Raw genomic sequence first — 23,597 nt, forward strand, 5'->3', positions numbered from 1 at the left:
GCTACTGAAGGAAGGGGGCTGGACTTGACTCTATGACCTTTCAGGGTCCCTTCCAGTTCTGAGAGAGGTAATAAGCTAATTCTAAAAGACCACCTGGATTGATAGACAAAGCCTGTAATGACTTGACTGGGGTTGTGTGAGACATGCATGGCTAGTCACTGGGAGAGGGGGAACACTTGATAATTAATTTAATCTAGAGCTCTTGAGGTAGGGAAGTAAACACTTTACAGTCAGAATTCAGGCAGAGATTAGGTGGCTTGTCCAAACTCACCTAGGAGCCTGTGGTACAGCTGGAAACTAAACAAGTGAAGTCTTCTCTATTCACTTAAGAGGCCAGGCTTTTTCTGTAAAACCAGAGGGCAGGAGCAACAATGATATGACAAGGCTGCACCTTTTAAAGGCTCAATTTGTATTGTACTGGGGCTGTAGTCTGTACCTATTCTCATTCAGGAGTCTTTTTTAATAAACTTCTAGAGAAGTCTTGGCTGAGGTGTCCCCCAGTCAGTGAGACAGTGCACAGGGGAAATGTGCAGCTATAGGCCTCTCCTTTAAAAGGTGGATTGCTGCCTGTAATGACTGACAGCTGCTACAGTAGAATCACTATGTATGCATTCACCCTACCGTCAGTGCTATGAGGCTAAACTTGACTGATCTCTAGCTCAAGTCTCATCTCTACTGGTACCTTCAGCACAGCTGGTGTGTTGTCCATATTGTCCTGCAGAATTAAAGTTGTCACCTCTAACTTACCTTTTGAAGGTGGTACATGCTGCAGGTCCATAGAAATGGGCACAGCTGCACTTACCCGTAGGGATCATTCTACAACCTATGTTCTTACACATGCAATGGTATGTGCTGCTAGAGGGTTAACTGTACCAGTACTGGAGAGCTGTGTGGCAGCCATTTTGAGTACTACTGAACCACAGAGACTTGCATGCTAATGTTCACAAGCTGACAATACAATATGGGTTGTAGTCACTGCCTCATCCCTTGGAAATGAAGAGATGCCCATCCTCCCCTTCAAATTAATTGACAAAGGGGATAAATGAAAGGGATCTAAAAGGATTAATTATGACCCATCACTAGGCTTGCTGCTGGAATAGGTTGCTCCCCCTATAGGGAAATACTAGTTTATGAACCTTTGATTTTCTGCACCTTACACAATAGCAAGTAAGAGTCCTAGAACTGAATCAGGCACAATAACCCACTCATCTCATTTAAGATGTTTCTAGATTTCAGTTGAACTACAACGAAACAGTGCTATGCCTGACCCCATTTTTTCCCCTCTTCCAATTATACCAGCAGTCACTGCTCAAGTGGCAGAAGTCAACTGCCTCCTAATTAAGTAGCAGACTGAAGATAATCAACTTCAGGAAGGACTGAAACAACGTTCTCAGCAATAAGACTTGACCTACTCAGTTCTCCAGGGGAAATGCAAACCAAGGTGCACACCCCAGTTGCAGCGAGGACAGTGCTGCACAAGAACAGCTGAGAGCTGCTTAAAGGGAGCAGAGAGAAGAAATGCCTCTCTAATGCTTAGTGTAAAATGTAAGGGGGATACAATGCAGGAACCATGGCAAACAGACCCAGCCATTCATCAAAGGGGCAGCTGGAGAATTAGGATACCGGAAACACTTTAAACAAAAGAAAAGTTGAAAGGAAGGTAAGGCCTATACAGGGACCTGTAAATGAAAAGAACAACAGAGCAAATTCAGTCCTGCTATAAATACAGTGGCTTCAAAGGATGAATACAGGCCAGTTTGCTTACCAATAGGGATAGAGGACACAGTAAGCAATCACCCAAAGCCTTGAATTTCAATGGTTACGTTTTTCAACAGTGATCTATATTATTTTGTCATCACTAGTCTACGATCTACAACAAGTAGACCCCCTCCCTCCCTTTTATGTCCTCTGACCACAAAGAAGGGTAAGATTCACACCAACATAGAAATGTGTCATTTTTATTACAAAGATTTTCAAAATAAAAAGCATCTTTTAAAAAACCACAATATATTTCCCCCCCCCAGACACACAGATACAGCGATCTCTCACTTCACAAAAACGTAGAAGAGCAGGAGGAGCTGCAGTCAGCTTCAAGAGACTAGAGACGGTGGAAAAGAAGAGTACTTAAAAAAATAAAACATTTAAAAATAACCTGTGTTAAGTTAGCAGCATTACTGGAGTTGAAACCATCAGCAGCGCTCTGTGGGAGGTACAGATGCTCTAGTGGACAGAGGTATCCCCCTGAGAAAACAGCAAGTGAAAGCTGCCTGCAGAACTTCTGCAAGGCTGGAGCTCAGTGAAGCATTTCACAGAAAGCTCATCCAATGATTAGTTATGAGAAGTGAGATGCAAGGTAAAGACCAGTTCTGTTCTCAAGCGACAGGGGGTGCTGCTGTACCATTACAAAGAGAGCAGCTTAAGTTGCAGGTTCAAAAGGTTCCCCCCAGTTACTGGCCTGGACAACAAGGAGAAAGGTCCTATCTAAAAACATTTGTGCTTCACATCAGATGAGAATTTTCAGCAAGTGCCACATTGACAAGCAGCTTCAACCAGGCTCTTCGCAAGCTGGTCTTTAGCTGACTTGGGATTTCTGTAGTGGTTTCAGTCTAGGACCTAGATCAGCACTCAGAATGCACATTATGTAATCACGGGTAGTTGAGAGGGGGAAAAAGCAGGGAGAGCTACGCAGGAAGACAATAGGCAGTAATGCATTTCCCCCCACATAGGGGTTTTGGTATATGAAGAAAAATATTTTTTTGAGCCCTTCTCTCTCATATGAGATGTATAATGCTGCCACACTAACTTGACTTAAAAGAATCCACTTTAGAAAGTTTTATTTAAAACACCAGCTAGCTGGCAGTTTTCATTTTGTGCTATCCAGATCTATACCTTAGAACAGGGCACCTTGGGCTGATCCACCAGGGAACGTTACATATTTGCTTTCAAACGGCTTCAACTCCTTCCACAAATCCACTGCGGTAGATAGCCAACTTTAGTCAAGAACTGCACTATTTGACCCTGAGAACTGGCATCCGCTTGCAGTTACTTACTATGGTGTAATTGGACCAAAGACCATAGGAGCAGTTTCTCTCACAGGCATAAGTTGGGAACTCAAAAGTTCTCCCAAAGTTTCATGGCCATATTTCCACCTGACCTGAAAGTCAGACACTTTCTACTTTATATTTAAAAAAAAATAAAATAAAATTCAGTATTCTCCAAAGGGCTATTTCAAAGAGAGGGTAGAGAAGAGGAAAATGATTTTTAAAACACACCAGAGAGGCAGCGGAAGGCAAGAGTGAAACTTCCCGGTCACTAATTCTGAATAGTGCAGGTCTGTCTACTCAGAACCCTCTCCATCTGCTCTCAGCGGAATGCAGCAAGGAATAATTTACAGTTCTTAAGTCATTTATATATTTATATAGAAATATATACAGAAACATATAAAATATAAACCCTGTGGAATGGGAGGCTACCAGAGAAGCAAACGTATAACTATGTACTGAAAGGTATTGTCCAGCTGCAGTCATCTTAGGCTGATTTAGTCTCTTCCTTTACCCTGTAGAGCCAAGAGTGGAGAGCGTGTGTTAAGGAACTGACAAAAGAATCAGATTGTGATCAAGCTGTAGCAAAACAGTGGAGTAACATGTTAAAGCCTTTACCCTTAGGTCCTGTCCTAACAGATGCACCAACATCTGTCCTTATCTTACACACACACAATGAAGTTTTACACACATTGCAAAATATTTTTAAGCACTTCTCTAGCACCTTTTATCCAAGGACCTCAAAGTGCTTTACCAAAAGAGGGCCTTGGGTATTATCTATAATTTACAGATGGAGAAACTCAGAAAGTCACCTACAGGGAGCACCTAGAAAACCATCCTGCTGCTCAACTCCCCAGCACCTAAGTCACATTGCATCCTAGTGTGTGTGTGTGTGTGTGTGTGTGTGGGTGTGTGTGTGTGGGTGTGTGGGTGTGGGTGTGGGTGTGGGTGTGTGTGTGTGGGTGTGGGTGGAGGGGGGGGGGGGTGGTAATCCATAAGGCAGAAGTAGGTCTCACCCTTTGGGTTCTGCTTTCTCCTCTTTGGCTTTTTCCTCTTCTTTCTCATCTAGAAAAGAAAAAAACCCAAATAGCAAAGAGGCAGAGAAATAGCAACCACTCACCAGCCCCACCTGGCAGAATCAGACACCAGTCAGGGAGGTCCAATTACATTAGAAATCACTGGTGAGGCAGTTACAGTAGAAAAACAGATAATGCCAGCTACTCTGCATGTGTGGGGCAGAGTCTGGAAACCGGCGAACCCTTCAGGTATCCACACTTGAAGCCATAGTCTGGGGCAGCAACCTGTTTTGAGCCACTTGTGGCACCCTGAAGCTCTGTATTCTATTGTCCTCCAATCTGAGTCATAAATCTTCATAGTAACTACAGCAGTTGTCCCAGCAACAAGAAAAGAAAGAACAGACCAGCAGAGAGTCAGACAGCTTGTGTTTGAAGCCACAGAATGTTTCTGGGTGGCAGTGACAAGGATTTTTGCAAACCTGGCAACACGCTGTATTATACCAGATCTCAGGGAGCCCGCAATGATACAGCTCAGGTTGTAGCCTTTATGTAGTTATTTTGAGGACTCCATTAACAGTCACCTCATTCTAAGCTTGTTACATGCGTATTTCTCTTTGGAACAGGTTAGAACGGTCAGTGGCTCAGGCTGCATTTGCGCACATGTGGCCTGTGGTTTGTTAAAGATAGACTAGCCACTGATTCACAGCACTATGCTCACTCTACCAATGAAGAGAACTGTCACCAAAGAGAGACACTAGGAGGGCCCCACTGCAGCAAGTCAGTGCAAAGGTAATTAGGGCTAGTGGCTAGACAATGTGGTATTCTGAAGGAGTTTGGGGTTATGACGCTTATAACCCCAAGGAACCAGACGACTCAGATGTTTGTTCCTCCTCTTCCCAAAATACCTAAAGCCTCACATTGAACCTTTAGCAGAGGGATGATCATCATTAGGCCTGCTGGAGCAGAGCGATGAGGGCAATAGCACAGAAGTATCAGACATTGTCTCAAAGCCCAATACTTTGTTTTTCCATCTTCATGGTAATTGTTGGGATGGTGACACGAGGACAGATTTTAACAGTTGCCAGACCAGAGCTGACCTTGGTAAACCCACCTAAAACCAGAATCAGAGAGAGCAGAGTCTTTTTTGCCTTGGGGAAGAAGAAACTTCCCCAGCCTGGGTGAAATTAGAGCACTCATGGAGAGTACACCAGTCAGTGCTTAAAATGCGAGGATGGGGACAGTTAGACGGGGTCACAGACCTGGCAACATTTGTTTTTGTTTGTTTTAATTAAGCCAGGTCGCACTTTAAGCGCTGTCTTATCAAAGCAGCTGCCCCAGATTATGAGACCCCACGCCAACACGCTCTTTCCAGACTACGTTAAGCACTGTGTCAGTCCCATGCATCACTGGGGTGTTGTTACTAAACTCCTGTTCTCTATTAGCCTGCCAGGCAACCCGGGTTTAACTCTGGCAGCTCCTTCAAGGTTCCCATTGATAGTGGAGTGGTTCAAACATCATCTCTCACACATCAGTCGTCAGCAATCTATAAGATGAACCGCAGAAACATTAACTTCTGCAACAAAAACGCAGCTTTACTCATCCCTCACATTACAGAGTCCTGCTCTAGGGAGCAGTCTGACATACGGCTAGTTCCAGTTTTACACCTACCTTTCTTCTCTTCCTCCTCCTTATCATCTTCTGCTTTTACGCGCTTGGACTTCTTAAAATTGGCAACATTTTTGCGACCACCTTCCCCTTCATCTTCAGAGTCTGAGAATTCTTCATCACAGGCTATTCTCTTATCAGCAGAGCGCACTGAGAGCAAAGAGGGTAAAGCTACCTCAGTCACACTGGAGTCTTTTTCCCAGGGGTCCGTAAGGCAATAAACATTTAGGAAGGTACAGGTGGAATGCTCTGCCGTGCCAAAAATCTTTACTACTATGCAGCAATACAACAATCCTACTAGAATCACAGCTTAGCCAGCTACTTGCAGCAGCCAATGTCAGAACCGGAGATCTCTCAGTGTAACAAGTATATGCGCCTTGGGTTAGGTTTACAGCAGAATGTCTAGAGCTGCCAGCACAAACAGGTTAACTAACTTCACACTGGGAAAATCTGACTCCCAGACCCAAAGGGCATAAGACAGCTTGGATAGAAGCTAGTGTTTTCACAGCTAAAGGGCGACTTTTGCTAGAACAGCGGGAGCCTGTCTTCTGGCAGCATAAACGGACAGTGCAGCTTTCAGTGTTTTGTCAGTCATTTCCCCACAGGAGGCTTTGGCAATAATTCGAGCTCTAATATTAAATCTAGATTCTTTCGTTAAGGAAGTTATCTAGCAACAGCACTGCTTCACCAAGGGAAGGTTCAGCAGCATGGTCCGTGATCACGCAAGGCAACCTATGCCCACAGCCGGGCACCTACTTGAAATGCGTTTGTCAGGATCCTCTTCATCTTCATCTCCACTGTCCTCCTGCACGGCATCCTCGGGAATCGGCTGCATCTGGACACCAGGGGCATGAGGGAGCATGCGTAGATTCTCAAATAGCCGCTGCCTACAACCAGCAAAAGAACAAACCAAAACCCCCACATGCTGGTGATCTAAAAGGCATTAACAGAAACAAGCCCCCAGTGTAAGGGACCAATCTTGCTAGGAGTAACAGACAACACTTACTTAATCTTCTCAAGATACTCATTGGTGTTCTGGTTGGTCATGTTTGAAGGACTGATGTGGAGCTTAAAGTCTGGTCCAAAGTATTCAAAATAGTCATTATATGGAAGCTCTGCACAAAGATTAGAAGACAGAATAACCTTGATTGGTTACTGGTCTGGTATCGAAACAGCAAACATCACATGAGCTTCAAGGTGCTATGAGAATAAATGGAACATTTCCTTTTGGGGTGACTGGAGCTCTCCTGGGATGCTCAGAAAAACAACTTTGTGACAGTGGGGCCAAAGACTATTCGCTGCTTTAACCCCATGGTGCCCACAACAGGCCTTTTAGTTTCAGTGAGATGGCAGGACACACCAACCATTGTGTGCTGTAGGGGAAAAATGGTTTCTAAGGAGGCACTAGAGGACTAGAATACACCACATACACAGCGGTAGCTCAGAGAGCTCTAACACGATAAAAATCAGCAGCCAGTGAAGTGTCCAGGCTACTTCACAGGTCTCCTACCCCTACTCGGAGCAATTTAAATTTTCCCCAAGCTCTATTACTAGACACCCATCCTCTCAATACAACACATGATAGTCTTACCATTTGGAATTTCCGTGTCCAAAGCCACGGCAGTCTCATAAGTCCAGCATCTAGCCACGTTGCGGATTGTGTAGCCACCCCCTCCTAGCATCAGCATAGGCAAGTTAAAACTCTTTACGAACTCCACACACTTGGCATGACCTGCAGCATAGGGAATGGGAGAAAGTTCATAGCCTCACTGGGTAACTGGACAGTAAGCTTTTCAACACAGTGATTACATCAATCACACAAGTGCCACCACAGATACTGTATTTTACATGTCTGAGCTTTCCTCAAGGCCACCGCACTGGTTTGACTGCTTTGCTAGAAGCAGTGTCCTCTTACCTTTGATGGTCAGATTAAAACAGCCCAATCTGTCCCCTGACAGAGAATCCGATCCACACTGTAAGGCAACTGCACTAGGCTGGAACGTCTCCATCACTTTAGATATCACCTGGACAAGAAATCCGTTGTTACACACTCCCTTGGGACGGTGTCACAGCAACACAATGAAATCCATGTCAGCAGCTGACAGAGATATTCACTGATGCTTCAATGGCTGTTGCCTCCCTCCCATATTGGTGACATTGAAGCTCTTACAGATAAGAGTCTACAAGTGACCCGCTATAATTGTCAAGTAGGAATAAACACTAGGGAATCTTACAGCACAGGACTGCGCCTCCCCTCATCAGAGTGCCACTAGAAAAAGACAAAGCAGCATCCAAGACTCACTCAGAAAAAGAGGCTTACCGGTTTAAATATTGCCTCATAGGATTCATCGTCAATTCCGTCCCGGAGAGGATAGTTGACAGCATAATACTTGCCTTTGCCTGCACCAATATCCTATTGGAGTGAGAGACAGGAAAGACCACAGGGTCACCAGAGAAACGCTAACATACATGTGCCAACGCAGAAAGGAAAGTTTGAGATTCCACCAGGTTTATCAGAATCCAAGCCAAGGCACTTGGGGACATAAGCGGACATGATTCCAGTGACTTCAACAGAGGATTAGCCGTGGGGAAAGTGGGTACATTTGGCCTTTGCATTCAACTAAGCTAAGTAATGTCTAGACTGATAACGGAGATTGATAACGCGAGGTTATAGTCAAGAAAGGGAGTAAAACAGCACCTTGGAATTCTACTGACATGACAGCCCTTGCCTCAGCATCTAGTCAAACATTCAACTGAGTCAAATTGGAGTCACAAGTTCTATGAAACTTGGGCCTCGTTGAGAGGGTCATTAAAAAGTCCATACAGGTGGGCCTTGTATCAGCCCCAGTTACAAGCCAATAGCATTTTTAGAGGAAACAGGTTCCACAAGTAAGGATGCTCTACTGAATACATTACTGCTTGCCCCAGAAAGTTCAATCCCAGGAACAGACACAAAGAGCATCTTGCTGTGATAGGATACATGGGAAGGAACAATTCCTACTGACATCTACTGTCTCACTCTGGGTCCGAGAGTTCTCGGTTGCACATTCCGCTAGTAAAAACTGTATGTCGTGCAGATCCAGTAGCGCTGCAGAAAAGCCAGATTTTATTCTCTCCTGCATCAAGGAAAGCGGAAAACTGGCCGTCAAGTTTCCAGTTCCAGACTCTACACTGTTGGCAAGGCCGTACAGAGCAAAATGTAAATCAGGCTGCAGTCCGATACCAGGCTGAGCCTGCAGTATTGACAGTTGGAGGAATCTTACAAGAGTCTAGTTTTGATTTTTAAAAACAATTACATATCTTCTATCTACAGAGCACACTACCATACCAAAGCACTTGACCAAAAAAAAAAAAAAATTTCACTCACTGCTGTAGTGTGGCTGCTTCTAAGTTCGAACGTGGCAGCTAGCTACAAGTACATATCACCCCATAACTTAGGACAGTCAGTGACAATTCTACACCCAACTAAAACTCAAGGGGGAAATGTAGGTCAGGAGAATGCCATTACCCTAACTGGTATCAGACCATGACTCCAGGGTTAGCATCCCTACCTCTTGAGAAGCAGGCAGGACCACAGTTGTGTCTCATACGAAAGACAGCACCGCCAGATAACCATGTCCCAGCATGGGCCATGAGGCTCAGCACCAACTCAGAGGGAGGAAAGCCACCTGCTAAATCACCAGTACCATTTCCGCAGCACAAGGTGCTCCTTTGTAGGTCTCCCATTCAAGTACTGGCATGGCCAGACCAGGCATAACTTGTGAGATCAAAGCAGTAGGGCCACAAGGGGAGCATGGAAGTCAGTTTGCCAATAAATACGGCCCACCCAGATGCGATGTTCAGAGTCCCCACACTACGAGGCTGTAGACTAACTGACATCTGATGTCTGGGCATTGTTACTGTATAATAGATATAACACCACAGAGACTCAGCACTCACTCAAAGAACAAAAGTTAATTGTCACACACATTTCTTATTAAACAAAGGCTGCCATTTTGAGAGAGTCCATCTAAACCAGCGAACACAGAAACAGCATTTTGGTGAAATTAGTTGGATAGTGAATAGATGGAACAAATCAAATTCCAGGGGAAGTTTCTACTAAGCCTCCATTCTCACCCGCAGATCGCCTGTTCCTGGGAAGTATTCTCCGTACTTATGAAAGGATGCAGTCATGACACGGTCTGTGGTGTAAAAGGCTTCCTCCACGCCATCTCCATGGTGAATATCAATGTCAATATACAGCACCCTCTGGTGGTACCTAGAATCAGAAGGGAGTCAAAATGCTGCATTTCTTCAGAATGGAAACTGTCTTCACCAGCAGAGCAAATGGGAGGAGAGTAAAGAACTTGGTGCTAATCCCCAGGCTGTATGGTTACCAATTTGCTGTCTCTCTCTGGAGTCTCTAAGCAAAACAGACGCAGAGCACTGACATACACCTTGAATTGGTTGGCAGCGGAAAAGAATCACCGAGGAAATCGAAGTGGCTATTGCTGCGGCAACTGATCTTTGATACAATTCAGTTTATACAGACTCAACCAGTGAATCGCACATTTTACGTCCAAGCCTCCTACTTAGAGCTGCCTCATGCCAAAAGTCGCCAGGAGTGCCACTTTTTTGTGCCAAGGAAGAAGCACCAAAGAGTGATCACACAATGCCTCCAGGCCTTTCATCTACTGCATCATACCATAAGTACAGCAACCCCTGCTGAAGAGAGGGCACTGCATCCAAAAAAGACGTCTGATTAAGCCCTCCCGAGAAAAGACAGCTAACAAGGTAACAAAAAGGAGCAAATTAGGAAAAAAGTGGAAAGGACTCAGAGAAAATGCAGCAGAACGGACAAACAAAAGGGATAAGAAGTACTGCACGTACTTTAGTAGCTCCAAGATGGCTAAGACAATGTCGTTGACATAACAGAAGCCAGAAGCCTCCGATTTCTTAGCGTGGTGAAGGCCTCCTGCCCAATTCACAGCAATATCTGTCTGTTGCTTGTTCAGCTTCACAGCGCTGGCTGCAGGGAGAAGAATTACAGAACATTAGCATGAAAGACAGAATGGAGCCCTGACAAACTCTGGAGAACAAACAAAGGCAGCATGCCCTGTGGGGTCACATGTGTCATTCCATATGCCTGCATGTATAACAGTACAAATATCAAAGGTTTAAACAACACTGGATTTCTCATACAAACCAGTAAGGCAGAAGACTCTCAGCTAGGGGGTGACACTACTGTAATATCTCTGTAGAAGAGAGATCAGTGTAATGTAAAGGTGCTGGGAGGGCTCAGATTAAGCATCTATTTTTACAGTACAGTCTTGCTCCCATGTCACACCTCTAGTTCAGAACATAAATGGGGAGCCTGATTTGAAAACAGGTCCACAGCCTGCTAGCTCGAGTCCCGGTTAAAGTACAGTTTAGTTTTATTTATCGGTTTCCTAAAGAGAACCTTTCATGGATAGTTTTATGTCACGTACACAGTTAGCTTTGTTTAGTTCTTTGTACAGATAACTAGGCAAAGGGATCTCCCACAAACCCTAGAGCCTGCACACAATTCCACTGTGTGGTTACATGCGGTTCAGATCTTGGTAGAACCTAGAATTGTTTTGCCAGAAGCTGGGAATGGGCAACAGAGGATGGATCATTTGGTGATTCCCTGTTCTGTTCATTCCCTCTGGGGCACCTGGCATTGGCCACTGTCTGAAGACAGGATACTGGGTCAGACCAAAGGTCCATCTGGCCCAATATGTCCATTCTTATGCTCAGTGCAACTTTGCATGGGTCTAAGGGTCAGCACAGATGAATCCTTTTGTAAGATCAGAGCCTTAGTGATAAGAGACCGGAATAGGTACTTCAGATGTGTCTGTCAGCTGGACAAGCATATGTTTATCTTTTTGGAGTTTGAGTGTAGTCAGACTTTATATTTCAGAAAATAAGGATATCTATCAGTCTGTAGTAAGCCACAAAGCTTTTAAGCACATGTACAGTAAAAGTCTCTCAACGCTGCATTACACTGCAGCAAAAACTCACGAATAAGGATGCCATTTTATTTTAAATGATACAGGTTTTAGAGAGTTTGTTGAAATCTTCCTGCTTTTATTTTTCCTTCTTATCAAAAGAGAGAGACAAGTGGATTTCTTTTTGTAAAACAAAACACCTGCTCTGAGGCTGTGGTCACACAGACCTGGAGCAAGTTTTTATAAAAAACAAGATATCTTTAAATAAACCAAGGTTTCAACAACAGAGGGCTAGCTTTACTGAAACAAAGTCATTCACGATGCTTTCATTCCATACACAGAAATTCCTCAACATGACCACTTAAGTGATCTTTGGATTAGTGAGAATATGGCTAATGTTGAAGACCCAGACCTTACATACAGTCATAAAGCATTCTCAACCACCGACCAATCTCATTCCAATGCATCGGGGCTTGAGAATGATCACAACGTGTCAGACCAATTCTTTTACGGAATCTAGAAATGTCTCCAACATCATGTTTCTTTTCTGACAGAGCGACATTATGGACATTCTCCTAAAAAGAGAAAGCATCTAGGATTCTTGTGCTTACCAACAGAGCCTCCTGCAGACAGCTGACAAAACTCAAACAACCCATCAAACACCGGGCAATCTTCCCCAACATTGACTTGAAAAAGAAAGACATAAGTGTTAGCAGGACAAGCCTGCATACCAGAGGCAAAGTTTATGCTGTAAATCTAACTTAAGGACATAAACAGACTCAGTAGAGCATCAAATATATTAGCATCATTTATTTAATTTACATGTATATAATAAATAAAATATTCAATGAGAAGTAGACAATCATCCCTTCACTAAAGACTTCATTGTATCAGTAGTCAGTTGTTGCAACTTTCCCTTCAGTCTTTGCTCAGCCCACTGCCATTACTGTGACAGCTTGCAGGAAAGGACAGAACCTGCACTTAAGGTTGTAAAAGCTCTCCATTGGTACACAGAGATGCTATAAGTGCAAGTCCCCTGCTGCTCTTTAAGACACTAAAGAATGAAACCAGCATTTCACATGCACTCTGGATCTACACTAGAGTTGCACCACCTAGTGGAATAAACTATAATAAAACTCAATTGTCAGTTAATTGTATTAGAAAGTGAGTCGTGACACTATCAATTTAAAAATCACACATTGTAAACAGGTCTCCTTCAATATGTCACTAACATCACCTTAGATTATCAAGACTGAACATTTCAAAAGTTCAGTCTGATTCTCATGAAGTATGCTGTTCATTTACTTTGTGCATTTCATAGCTTGGATTGAAAAAAAAAGCCAATTTTTCTTCTAGGTTCTCAATCCTGTAGCATGTTTGGGTTGGAAACACTGCAGGGAAACCATTTATTTCCAAAGAATTTTTCCTATTAGAAATGTTTACATGATTTTTAAAAAGTTTCATAGGGCCTATGTTTTGCAAAACCTGTTTTTACAAAAATCTGTATGTTGTAATGAAGCTGAGCGGAACTTTTCCCTTTGTACTTAGGCAGGACTCATCTCCCGTGAATCTTCCCAGCATGAGAAATGCTGCTTTCATTCAATTCTTCGCCTCCAAAAAGGCTAGTGAAAAATCATGGAGACAGTACAGTTGAATGAGCAAGTTTAAGCAGTCTCCAGATTTAAATGGAACTCGTTTCTTATGGACTGTAAGAATCAGGAGAGTCCAAACGAAATGTTCCAATTTGTACAAGTGTTCCCCAGTGGGGCATGGTAATTAGCAGTGGTTGAATAGTTCCCTCATCAGAGATGTGTGGGAATCTATTCCCAGCAAGTGGGGAGGTCTGTTGCTGCAGAATGTAAGCTTCCCATTACAACAAATTAAATTTCTAGCCCTTATGGCTGCAGTATAATCTTCTTGAGTCTTCAGACACACAGAATATCTACCGATGGACTGAGATTAAAGAGACCATTTAGTATCACTGCTACCATTCAGAACCTTGTGGGCAGCAGCAAAATGGACAATTTTTTAATAGTGTGACTCTGCTTCTGCTTGGCAAAGATATGGCCCTCTGTATAAGCAGAAGCAAATGGTGGAGCTATTCATTCATACGGAGACCTCTTCCCACCAAGCCCTTCAAAGCAGCCAGGAGATCAAGCCTTTTACAGCAATATGTGGCTCTGGACAGGGAAGAGAAAAAGTTCTCTGTCATTTCCAACAGCTAGAGCAGGGTCAGGAGCATCATATGTATGATATGCCCTCTAGTCAGAGCCCAGTATAATACTACCTAGCTCTTATATGGCATTTTTCCTCAACAGACCTCAGAGCACTCTACAAAGGGGGTCAGTATCATTATCTCCATTGTATAGATGGGAAAACTGAGGCATGGAGTGGCAAAGTGACTTGCCTACGGTCACCCAGCAAGCCAGTGGCAGAGCCAGGAATAGAACACAGGTGTCCCAGTCCAGTGCCCTACCCATTAGGCCACTCTGCCACTCATATCAAAGATGGGAGTCCCCATAATAGCACCCCTGTGGAAATCCCAGCACCCACTCCTTTCTCAACAGCTAAGAACAGAAAGGAAGCTAGGCTCCTCACCAGGCACTGTCCTTGCACTTGGGTGGTGGGGCCCCATCACCTCCATCTTTAATCTCTATTTCTGGCTCATCGAATTAGTCCTCTGGCTAGGTGGTGGAGGATATATTTTGCAAGCCCTGTCAAGGAGGGGTCATTGGACTGAATTGTGAATTGGCTTTTGTCTCACCTCCATATGTACTAAAAAAATGTCACATTTAATTTCCTTAAAGTAAAACCCTTGCTTGGAAGTACAGTATAGAAAATGCAAACCTGACCAGAGGGAGACCAGTGTGGGTGTTTATGAGCCATTCCAGTCTCAGTGGTAAGCAGTTAGGTTTGTGTAAATATGTACTTTACTATGTTAAGGCATATTATTTACCCCAGGAAGTACTTTGGTACACATTACACATATTACTCATTCCTTTAGTCGTTACACTCAGGTGCCTAAATACGGTGTGCATTTTGGCTCACAATAGTTTAAAAGTGCATATAATTCACCCTCTAGACCATAACTCTTTCAAGAGTTAACAGGGGATTACATATACACTTCATAAATATAAGCCCCATGGGCCAACAATTCTACAGATTTCAGGAATGAAGAGAGTGCACACAACCAATATACTGTTTTAGTGAACTCCTAGCCATTTTATTTGTCCAAATCAGCCAGAAAACTATAGTTCATTACCTATTAATTGCTGGAAAATGTTAGCATAGAGCTGCAGAAAGTCTGAAAAGGTATTTAAGATTCTATAACATGAAAGCTGCAAAAGATTTTTCCACATGGAGAGAAAAAAAAAAAATCCATGCATCTAAGGATATTCTAAGGCCAGAAAGAACATTAGTCATTTAGTCCAACATCCTGCATAATACCGATGAAGTTGCCTGTCAGGTGTGACATCAGAACTGAAACTAACACCACTTTCAGCATTGAGGGCCTGGTCCTCAAAGCCCTCAGTGCACAGAACTTCAGATGAAGTCAATTTGAATTCAGGGCTTGCAGGATCTAAATCTTAGTCAGAATAGAACAAATTGTGAAGCCACAATTTAAGCAGCCAGATTTCTTGATGCTGACTGATAAAAATCACAGAATATTTTATACTGGTAAGGACATGAATTCCACAGATCTCTAGAAATATCCCCAAAAGGAAGACAGTTACCAACAATATATCTCCTATTACAATAGGAAATAGTGACACTAGTGTTCCCAGATTATGAAAATATTACATAGATCTACAGATTCTAAAATAAAGACCGGCTCTCTGCATATCTACCATGCTGTGACCAACAACAGTACTCCTGCTTCAAAAAAAAAACCCATCCTACCGATATCTGGGAAAGTTGGTCCCCAGAACATCACCATTATTAACAACTCCAGAACCTTAGGTTACAAGTTGCTTATGCAGAATACCTGTTGTACAGGTATGTCCACACTGTTCTGTTTATAAGCTAGAAAAGAAGATGAAAGAGCTTCCACCGATCTCAAGATCAAAGGAGTTAGGGACAGAACCACAATGGAGGAAAAGAGTGTGCAACTCTGGCAAAAAATAATAATCTAAGTGGTTAGGTTAATATGAAAATAATAATAAAAAAAGACAAGTTTCATAAGATTCTCCCTACTCTTTTGACAACGAGCTCTAAGAGCTAACCAGGGTTCCCAGGACTACAGCTATTCAGGCTAAAAGCTGCAATACCATACGCATAGCTTACATCTCTGCATCTGCTTGCTGTACTCAGACATGTTATCAGGGCGAATAGATCTCAGAAATTTAATGTAGTCATCACTATGATACTTGGTCATTTCTTCTGCATTTGCTTTGTGGGGGCGCTGCAAGGAGAGAACAAAACAAGGTTTATTTGACATATATTCCTTCTCCCACTCCAATGCCTGCCTACTCTCAAGAATAGCAACAGCTAAAACCAGTGCTATTAAAGCAAAAATAGGTCTACTTTCTAAGGCAGGGGTGGGCAAACTACGGCCTGCGGGTCAGATCCGGCCACTCAGGGCTTTGGATCCGGCCCGCGGGATCGCCCCCCATGGCACCGCGAGCCCTGCGGCCCCCGGGCATGGGGGCAGAGGGCTCCGTGCGTTGCCCTTGCCTCCAGGCACCGCCCCCCGCAGCTCCCATTGGCTGGGAACGGGGAACCACGGCCAATGGGAGCTTCGAGGGAGGTACCTGAAGGCGCAGCAAGGGCAGTGCACACGGAATCCTCCGCTCTACCCCCACCCCCCAGGAGCCGCAGCGCTTCCTGGAGTGGTGCAGCGTGGGGCCTGGGCAGGCATGCAGGGAGCCTGCCCTGGCCCCGGTGTGCACCGCTGCCACCCCGGAGCCGCTTTAGGTAAGTGGCGCCAGGCCGGAGCCTGATCCCCGCCTGCACCCTGCCCCACAAATCCCTGCCCTAAGCCCCCTGCCTGCACCTCGCACCCCAACTCCCTGCCCTGAGCCCCCTCCCACAGTCCGCACCCCTCCTGCACTCCTGCCCTGAACCCCCTCATACATCCCACACCCCTCCTCTGCCCCAATCCCTTGCCCTGAGCCTCTTCCAACACACCGCACCCCCCTTCCGCACCCCAACCCTGCATACAATTTCCCCACCCAGATGTGGCCCTCGGCCCAAAAAGTTTGCCCACCCCTGTTCTAAGGGGTGGAGGAATGTTATTATAGGAGACTGGGGCTTTTTATTATATGCCTAGGCATACAAAACAGTCACGGTATAGGGAGAAAAACATTTCCTATATATAGATTACCTGAACTTTGGAACAAAACAAGGAACACCCTGCTAAACACAAGACCAGTGGAAGTCTTAAAAGCAACAATCTCTTTGAATTACCTTCACCCTGACCTATTCCCCAGGAATATTTTCCAACTCTTTTTCCTCCATCTTGTTTCTCCACAAGTTCCCAATAAAACACGTGACAGTCTGCAAGACCCTGTGCCATTGCAATACAGTGACAGCTCGGGAAGTGGATCAAGCCCCTCCATACAAGCTTCCTACTTCTCTCTCTGTGTCTGGGCCTATACTTACATATATCTCCATTTTTCTGTAAAGGCCGTAGTTCAGCAGTAGGTTGTGGGTCATTCGGATCCTGTGGGGTTTCATTGGATGGCCCTGGCCATAATAGTAGTTTCCAACATCCCCTGAGAGCGATAAGCATTTGGTTACAGTGGAAAAGAACATTTTATCCTCTGAGCAGCGTCACTGCAGAGGAAGATGACAGGAGCCACCTGTAGCTCAGTCCCATCTGACCTTTATTTTGTCATTTTCTCTTTTCTACAGCAATATGTATGCTTGTCATGTTCCTCCCCCCCCCCTTTTTTTTTTCCTTCACAGATTTAGACCAACTCTCATAGTTTCATGGGAGACTGGATAATTGATGTCTTGGAAAACCAAGGAAGTTTTCAGTGCAATTAACAGATGTTGGGGAACGTGACACTGTTGCAAATCATTGAGGGTTGGTTAATCGAGTTTGTACCATACACGGAAAGATCCCACCATGTACAAGCAGCTTCTGAGGGGCAAGAACAGCATTGACAGACATTTTACACATAGTTGTCCCTTAGTGCCGCCATCTCCCAAAATTTGAAACCTTCTAGGGTCACCTCCATACGGTTAGGATCAATTTTAACTCTGCTGTATTTAATGAAGTACTGTGTAGCCGAAGTTCTGGTCTGGAGCCAGGAACTCTCGAGTTCTAATGCCAGCTCAGACAACATCTTGTCTAATAGCCTCAAGCAAATCACTTGGACTCTCTGCCTCATCTTCCTCGTCTGTAAAATGGCAATAATGTTTCCTCACTCGCAGGGGCAGACGTGTATGTGTATTGTGCTGCTAAGACAGTTAATGCCTGCAATGCACTTTGAAGATCAACAAAATCCTAATATTTTATGGCCCCGATTATTTTAATTCATCCATCCTTACCAGGCTGTGCATCAAGGCTTATCCTATGGGTGATTCACACTCAACATTGACCAAAAAAAAAAAAAAAAAAAAGTCAACTAGTTTCACAACCCCAAACCATCCTAGGAGGTAAGAGAGGCAATCTGGCTTGGCAGGTGACTCAGTTGAGAGTCTGTAATGTTTCGTCATAGATCTCAACATTCAGGAGTAATTTTCACTGCCCCCAAAGCCTGCAGAGACTGAAACCTTTTCTACGCTTCCCCTAGTGTAGACAAGAGTAAAACCACAATTTCCACTGGTGGAATTTAACTCTGCTTGAAACTGGGGTAGACTGCAGCTTTCCTTGTCTACCACAGAACTTTGCACTGGTGCAGCAATACCAATGCTGAAAATTAGGTTAATCCCAAGCATTAACAAGACCTGAAAGAACCACAGAGAAAGCTGAAGAGCCTAGCTAGGGAATCATCTGGCAGCCAGCACTTTCTAAATACCAAACTAACAGTGGGCAACTCACAAGTGATTTGAACTGACCAGTCTATCTTGAGGTTTATTTTACTAAACCAAGTTATTTACCAGCTCTCTTTTCATAAGCAGTGGGAATATCTTTGCAGCCTCTAAGGGCATGTCTACACTGCAAAAAAAGGTGTGTTCTTAATTTGGGTTAGCTAAATCAGGTTAAAATAGCAGTGAAGACATGGCAACTCCGCTTTTAAGTTGGGTTACGGGCTCCAGTTAAAGCCTAAAGGGAGCCTGTACTGAATTTGAGCTGCTAACCTGAGCTGCTGGATCTTCACTGTTATTTTAACCCAAACTACCTAACTCAGATTAAACTAAATTAAGAGTACCCCCCCCCCTTTTTTTTTTTTTGCTGTGTAGACGTACCTTAAGATGCTATTACAAGCTGGACTCTACTAGCATCCTAGTCTATGTATAGACTGATTACAAAAAAAAAAAAGTTTTATCATCACTAACAGGCATTACCTATCCCGCTGTAAGAACACGTTGGAGACAAAGCACCATAATTTTACTGTTAGATCAAGCATAAGCAGGCGGTGGAGGAGCTAGAGTGCTGACTTTGCCTAGCTACCTCGTTATAAAAACTACAAGTGCCTTGTCCCCACTTCAGATTTTACAGCAATAAAACTAACGCATGTTAGTTATCCTCTGTAAAAAACAAAACCAACAAAAACAAAAAACACCACCACCTTTGTGTCCGTGACGACAAAGCCCTAGTTTATCACCAATCACCCATGCGTGAGTACACGTGTGAAAACTGTGTGTCTCCAGACCCGAGGAGCACTGTGGACCCTCAGACAGAGCCTTCATTCACCATCTGACAGTCACTGACATAGGTACAGCATTCCCACAACCACCACCACCAGAAACCAGTATTTCCAGGAACCCTGAAGGATGCACCAAAAACCTCAGGGCATTAATGTGACACTGATAGGTCACAAATACTTTGATTTTATGTCTAATGTGCACATATCACCTGTGGATATTAGAAGGATGAAAGTCAGACTTGCAATATCATGGTAACTGGCCTAACTTAAGGTCCCAATCCAGCAACAAGTTTTGCAGAGGTCGACCCCTGTCTAGCACTCCATTGAAATCAATGGGGTACTGTGCGCATGCAGGGGTGGATCTCATTTTAGAACCAGGGCTTAACATTGCAAGTTACTGTACTGAAGAGATAAAAGTCACTGATATATACCTGATGGAGCAGAGCACTTAAATTAACCATACTAAGATGCCTGAATGATCACTACAAGCACATCCTAACCAAGGGGGTGGGAAAACTTTTTGGCCCAAGGGCCACATCTGGGAAAATATATGCAGGGCCATGAATGTAGGGCTGGGGCAGGGGTTGGGGTGCGGGAGGGAGTGCAGTGTGCAGGAAGGGGCTCAGGGCAGGGGGGTTGGGGCATGGGAGGGAGTGCAGTGTGCAGGAAGGGGCTCAGGGCAGGGGGTTGGGGCGCAGGAGAGGTGCTGGGTGTACAAGGGGGCTCAGGGCAGGGGGTTGGGGCACAGGAGAGGTGCATAGTGTGGGAGGGGGCTCAGGGCAGGGGGTTGGGTTGCGGGGTGCAGGAGGGGTTTGGGGTGTGCGCTCCGGCCAGGCGCCGCTTACCAGGAGCGGCTCTGGGGTGGCAGCAGTGCGTTGCCTGTGTCCTTGCAGCCCGGGCGGGGGGGGGGGGGGGGGGCTGTTCCGTGTGCTGCCCTTGCCTGTGGGTACCTCCCCCAAAGCTCCCATTGGCTGTGGTTCCCCATTCCTGGCCAATGGGAGCTGCGGGGGGGGGGGAAGCGATGTACCCACAGGCAAGATGCACAGAGCCCTCTGCCCCCCTCCCTCCCCCAGGGACCTGGTGCTGGCTGCTTCCAGTAGGGGTGCAGGACCCACGGCGGTAGCAATCCCACGGGCTGTAGTTTGCCCACCCTGTCCTAACCCCACAAGACGACAACTAATAGTTATTCTGCTACAAGGATTAAAAAAATTATGATACACATGATATTTCCACAACATCTTTTATGAAGGAAGATCACAACCTGTAAGAGATCATTTCATCCATCACTGAAGCACACCCCCTGCTGGCAAGTAACACAGCAGTAAGTGTGGAACAGCAAACAGCAGTTATGTGATTGTGATTTCTCCCACTGAACTACAGGGGGAAGAAAGAGAGGCAGAATAGAATTACCCAGGTTGCAATTTGGCCAGGGCACCAGGAGCTAACACCCAACATTTGGGGAAGTGTCATGGAATGATTAAACACACACAAAGCATTGCCGCCCATAGCCAGTACCTACACCCACAATCCAACCAAGCATAAGCCTGGTATTAAACAATACCCCTGGCCACAGAACATCCCCAACTAAAAGCAAGCAGCTGTTCTGAAGGAAGACAGAAAGAGAAAGGTCTGATTGATATTACCACTATAGATCTGAAAGTTTTCAGAAGCATCGAGGAGCCCCCTTCCCCAGTGTCCCAGCCACACTCCCTCCCCCAGCACCTCCCCCATACTCATCCTCACCCCCCACAGGCCCTTCCCCAGCACCCGCTCTTCCTCACCCCCCCAAAAGGTGTTTTACCAACACCCCCCTCATCATCCACACCCCCATTCCTGCAGGCCCTTCCCCAGCACCCCCTCCTCCTCTTCCTCACCCTCCCTCCACATGCCCTTCCCCAGTGCCCCTCTCCCTCACCCCCCCCCGCAGGCCAGCACCCCTCCTCCTCGCCCCCCCTCCACAGGCCCTTCCCCAGTGCCCCTCTCCTCCTCTTTCTCACCCCCCCCCACAGGCCAGCACCCCCTCCACAGGCCCTTCCCCAGTGCCCCCCTCCTCCTCACCCCCCCCACAGGCCAGCACCCCCTTCCCCAGTGCCCCCACACACACTCCCTCCCCCAGCACCCCCCCCATCCTCATCCTCACCCCCCACAGGCCCTTCCCCAGCACCCCCCTCCTCCTCCTCGCCCCCCCTCCACAGGCCCTTCCCCAGTGCCCCCCTCCTCCTTTCCTCACCCCCCCTGCACAGGCCCTTCCCCAGTGCCCCCCCCTCCACAGGCCCTTCCCCAGCACCCCCCTCCTCCTCCTCGCCCCCCCTCAGCGCCCCCCTCCTCCTCCTCAACCTCCCTCCACAGGCCCTTCCCCAGCGCCCCCCTCCTCCTCCTCCTCGCCCCCCTCCACAGGCCCTTCCCCAGCGCCCCCCTCCTCCTCCTCACCCCCCCTCCACAGGCCCTTCCCCAGTGCCCCCCCTCCTCCTCCTCACCCCCCCTCCACAGGCCCTTCCCCAGTGCCCCCCTCCTCCTTTCCTCACCCCCCCTGCACAGGCCCTTCCCCAGTGCCCCCCCCTCCACAGGCCCTTCCCCAGCACCCCCCTCCTCCTCCTCGCCCCCCCTCAGCGCCCCCCTCCTCCTCCTCAACCTCCCTCCACAGGCCCTTCCCCAGCGCCCCCCTCCTCCTCCTCGCCCCCCTCCACAGGCCCTTCCCCAGCGCCCCCCTCCTCCTCCTCACCCCCCCTCCACAGGCCCTTCCCCAGTGCCCCCCCTCCTCCTCCTCACCCCCCCTCCACAGGCCCTTCCCCAGTGCCCCCCCTCCATCTCCTCGCCCTCCCTGCACAGGCCCTTCCCCAGCACCCCCCTCCTCCTCCTCACCCCTCCTCCACAGGCCCTTCCCCAGCGCCCCCCTCCTCCTCCTCCTCGCCCTCCCTCCAAGGCCATTCCCCAGAGCCTCCCATCCTCGCCCCCAGACCCCCCATCCCATGTCTCCCTCCCCCGCCCAAAGCCTCCTGCTCCCTCCTCACCCCCCGCGAGGACCGGCCCGGGGCTCTCACCATCATAGTAGTAACAGACTTTCCGCTTGGTCCCCTGTGTCAGCGCCATTTTCCTGCCGCCCGACCGCACCAAACCCTCCCGCAGCGCAACCGAACGCGCCCCGGGGGCCAAGCACCCCGCGAGCAGTTCCTCCCGCCCCCGCGGGGCAGCAGACCTATCGGGGAATGGCTTGTCCCCACTTCCCTCGGAGCAGCCAATGAGAAGTCAGGTAGGGCGGGGCGGTAGGATTAGCACAGTAGGTAGAGCGCAAGTGTTCCTGGACTGTACCATTCCCAGAGCAGGGGCAGAAAAGGAGGAAGGGGTTGGCAGGACTGTACCATTCCGAAGAATGGGGGTCTGGTCAGACAGGAGTTTACCATTGGGGGGAGGTAAAGGGAAAGTACCATTTCTCAGAGAATGGGGGGGGGGGGAATCACGCAGGCAGGTACCATTCCCAGGAGAGCTGACAGGACTGAACCATTCTCACAGGAGAGGTGATCTGGGCAGCTAGGGCTAAACCACTTGACCCTTGCTGCCACGACATCACGTGCCACATGGCTGTACCCACATTGCCATTTGATCCCTTGCTAGTGCCGGCCCACAATGCACTGCCCAGGGTCTGGACGCGCCCACGGGCCTGGCTGGAGCCCTGTAGGACAGGGCTACAAAGGGATGGGGGTAGCAGAAGTCCCACAATGCACTGGGGCCAGCATGGCTACAGGGGACCTGGGGGGGGGGGGGGCGCACTGTGTGTCTGCCCCAGCTGCGGGGGGCACATTAGGGTGACCAGATGTCCCCATATTGGGGCTTTGTCTTCTATAGAGCAACTACCCCTCTCCTCCCCCCACCCCAAAAAAAGTATCCCATTTTTCACACTTGCCATCACCCTAGGACACATTGACACGCATGAGGGGCAGCTGTTTGGTCATGCCTAAGGCCCTACCAAATTCATAGTCCATTTTTGTAAATTTCACGGTCATAGCATTTTAAAAATCTTGAATTTCATGGTTTCAGATATTTAAATCTTAAATTTCACTGTGTTGTAACAAAGCCTGAATATATACTTAAAAACAGCAACATATGAACATATAAAGCCCTTATGTCAGCATTCCTCAAAGTGGGGTTCTCAACCCAAGAGGGGGTCGCAAG

The 23,597-nt window shown here is 46.8% G+C and overlaps 1 protein-coding gene across 1 annotated transcript; it reads right to left on the reverse strand.

Annotated features, from left to right (window-relative positions):
- Positions 1 to 1,942: 1,942 nt before the first annotated feature.
- Positions 1,943 to 22,565, reverse strand: HDAC1 (histone deacetylase 1). Its single transcript, XM_065421782.1, has 14 exons — positions 22,469 to 22,565; positions 17,272 to 17,384; positions 15,955 to 16,072; positions 12,282 to 12,356; positions 10,592 to 10,730; positions 9,839 to 9,980; positions 8,043 to 8,135; positions 7,638 to 7,746; positions 7,314 to 7,454; positions 6,729 to 6,837; positions 6,479 to 6,609; positions 5,726 to 5,872; positions 4,058 to 4,106; positions 1,943 to 3,556 (listed from the first exon to the last, which is right to left on the reverse strand). Exons 1-14 carry the CDS (start codon positions 22,515 to 22,517, stop codon positions 3,529 to 3,531), a joined length of 1,443 nt encoding a protein of 480 aa, XP_065277854.1. The 5' UTR covers positions 22,518 to 22,565; the 3' UTR covers positions 1,943 to 3,528.
- Between the last annotated feature and the right edge of the window lie 1,032 nt (positions 22,566 to 23,597).

Source organism: Emys orbicularis, chromosome 23 (assembly GCF_028017835.1).
Source record: "Emys orbicularis isolate rEmyOrb1 chromosome 23, rEmyOrb1.hap1, whole genome shotgun sequence".
Classification (NCBI taxonomy): Eukaryota; Metazoa; Chordata; order Testudines; family Emydidae; genus Emys; species Emys orbicularis.

Bases quoted from the DNA above. Each gene is read 5' to 3' on its own strand.
- HDAC1 (XM_065421782.1), bottom strand. From the start codon at position 22,517: ATGGCGCTGACACAGGGGACCAAGCGGAAAGTCTGTTACTACTATGAT. The intron at 17,385-22,468 runs GTGAGAGCCCCG...TATCGCTCTCAG, and splicing joins AGTCTGTTACTACTATGATG to GGGATGTTGGAAACTACTAT. The intron at 7,747-8,042 runs GTAAGCCTCTTT...TTTCTTGTCCAG, and splicing joins ATGAGGCAATATTTAAACCG to GTGATATCTAAAGTGATGGA.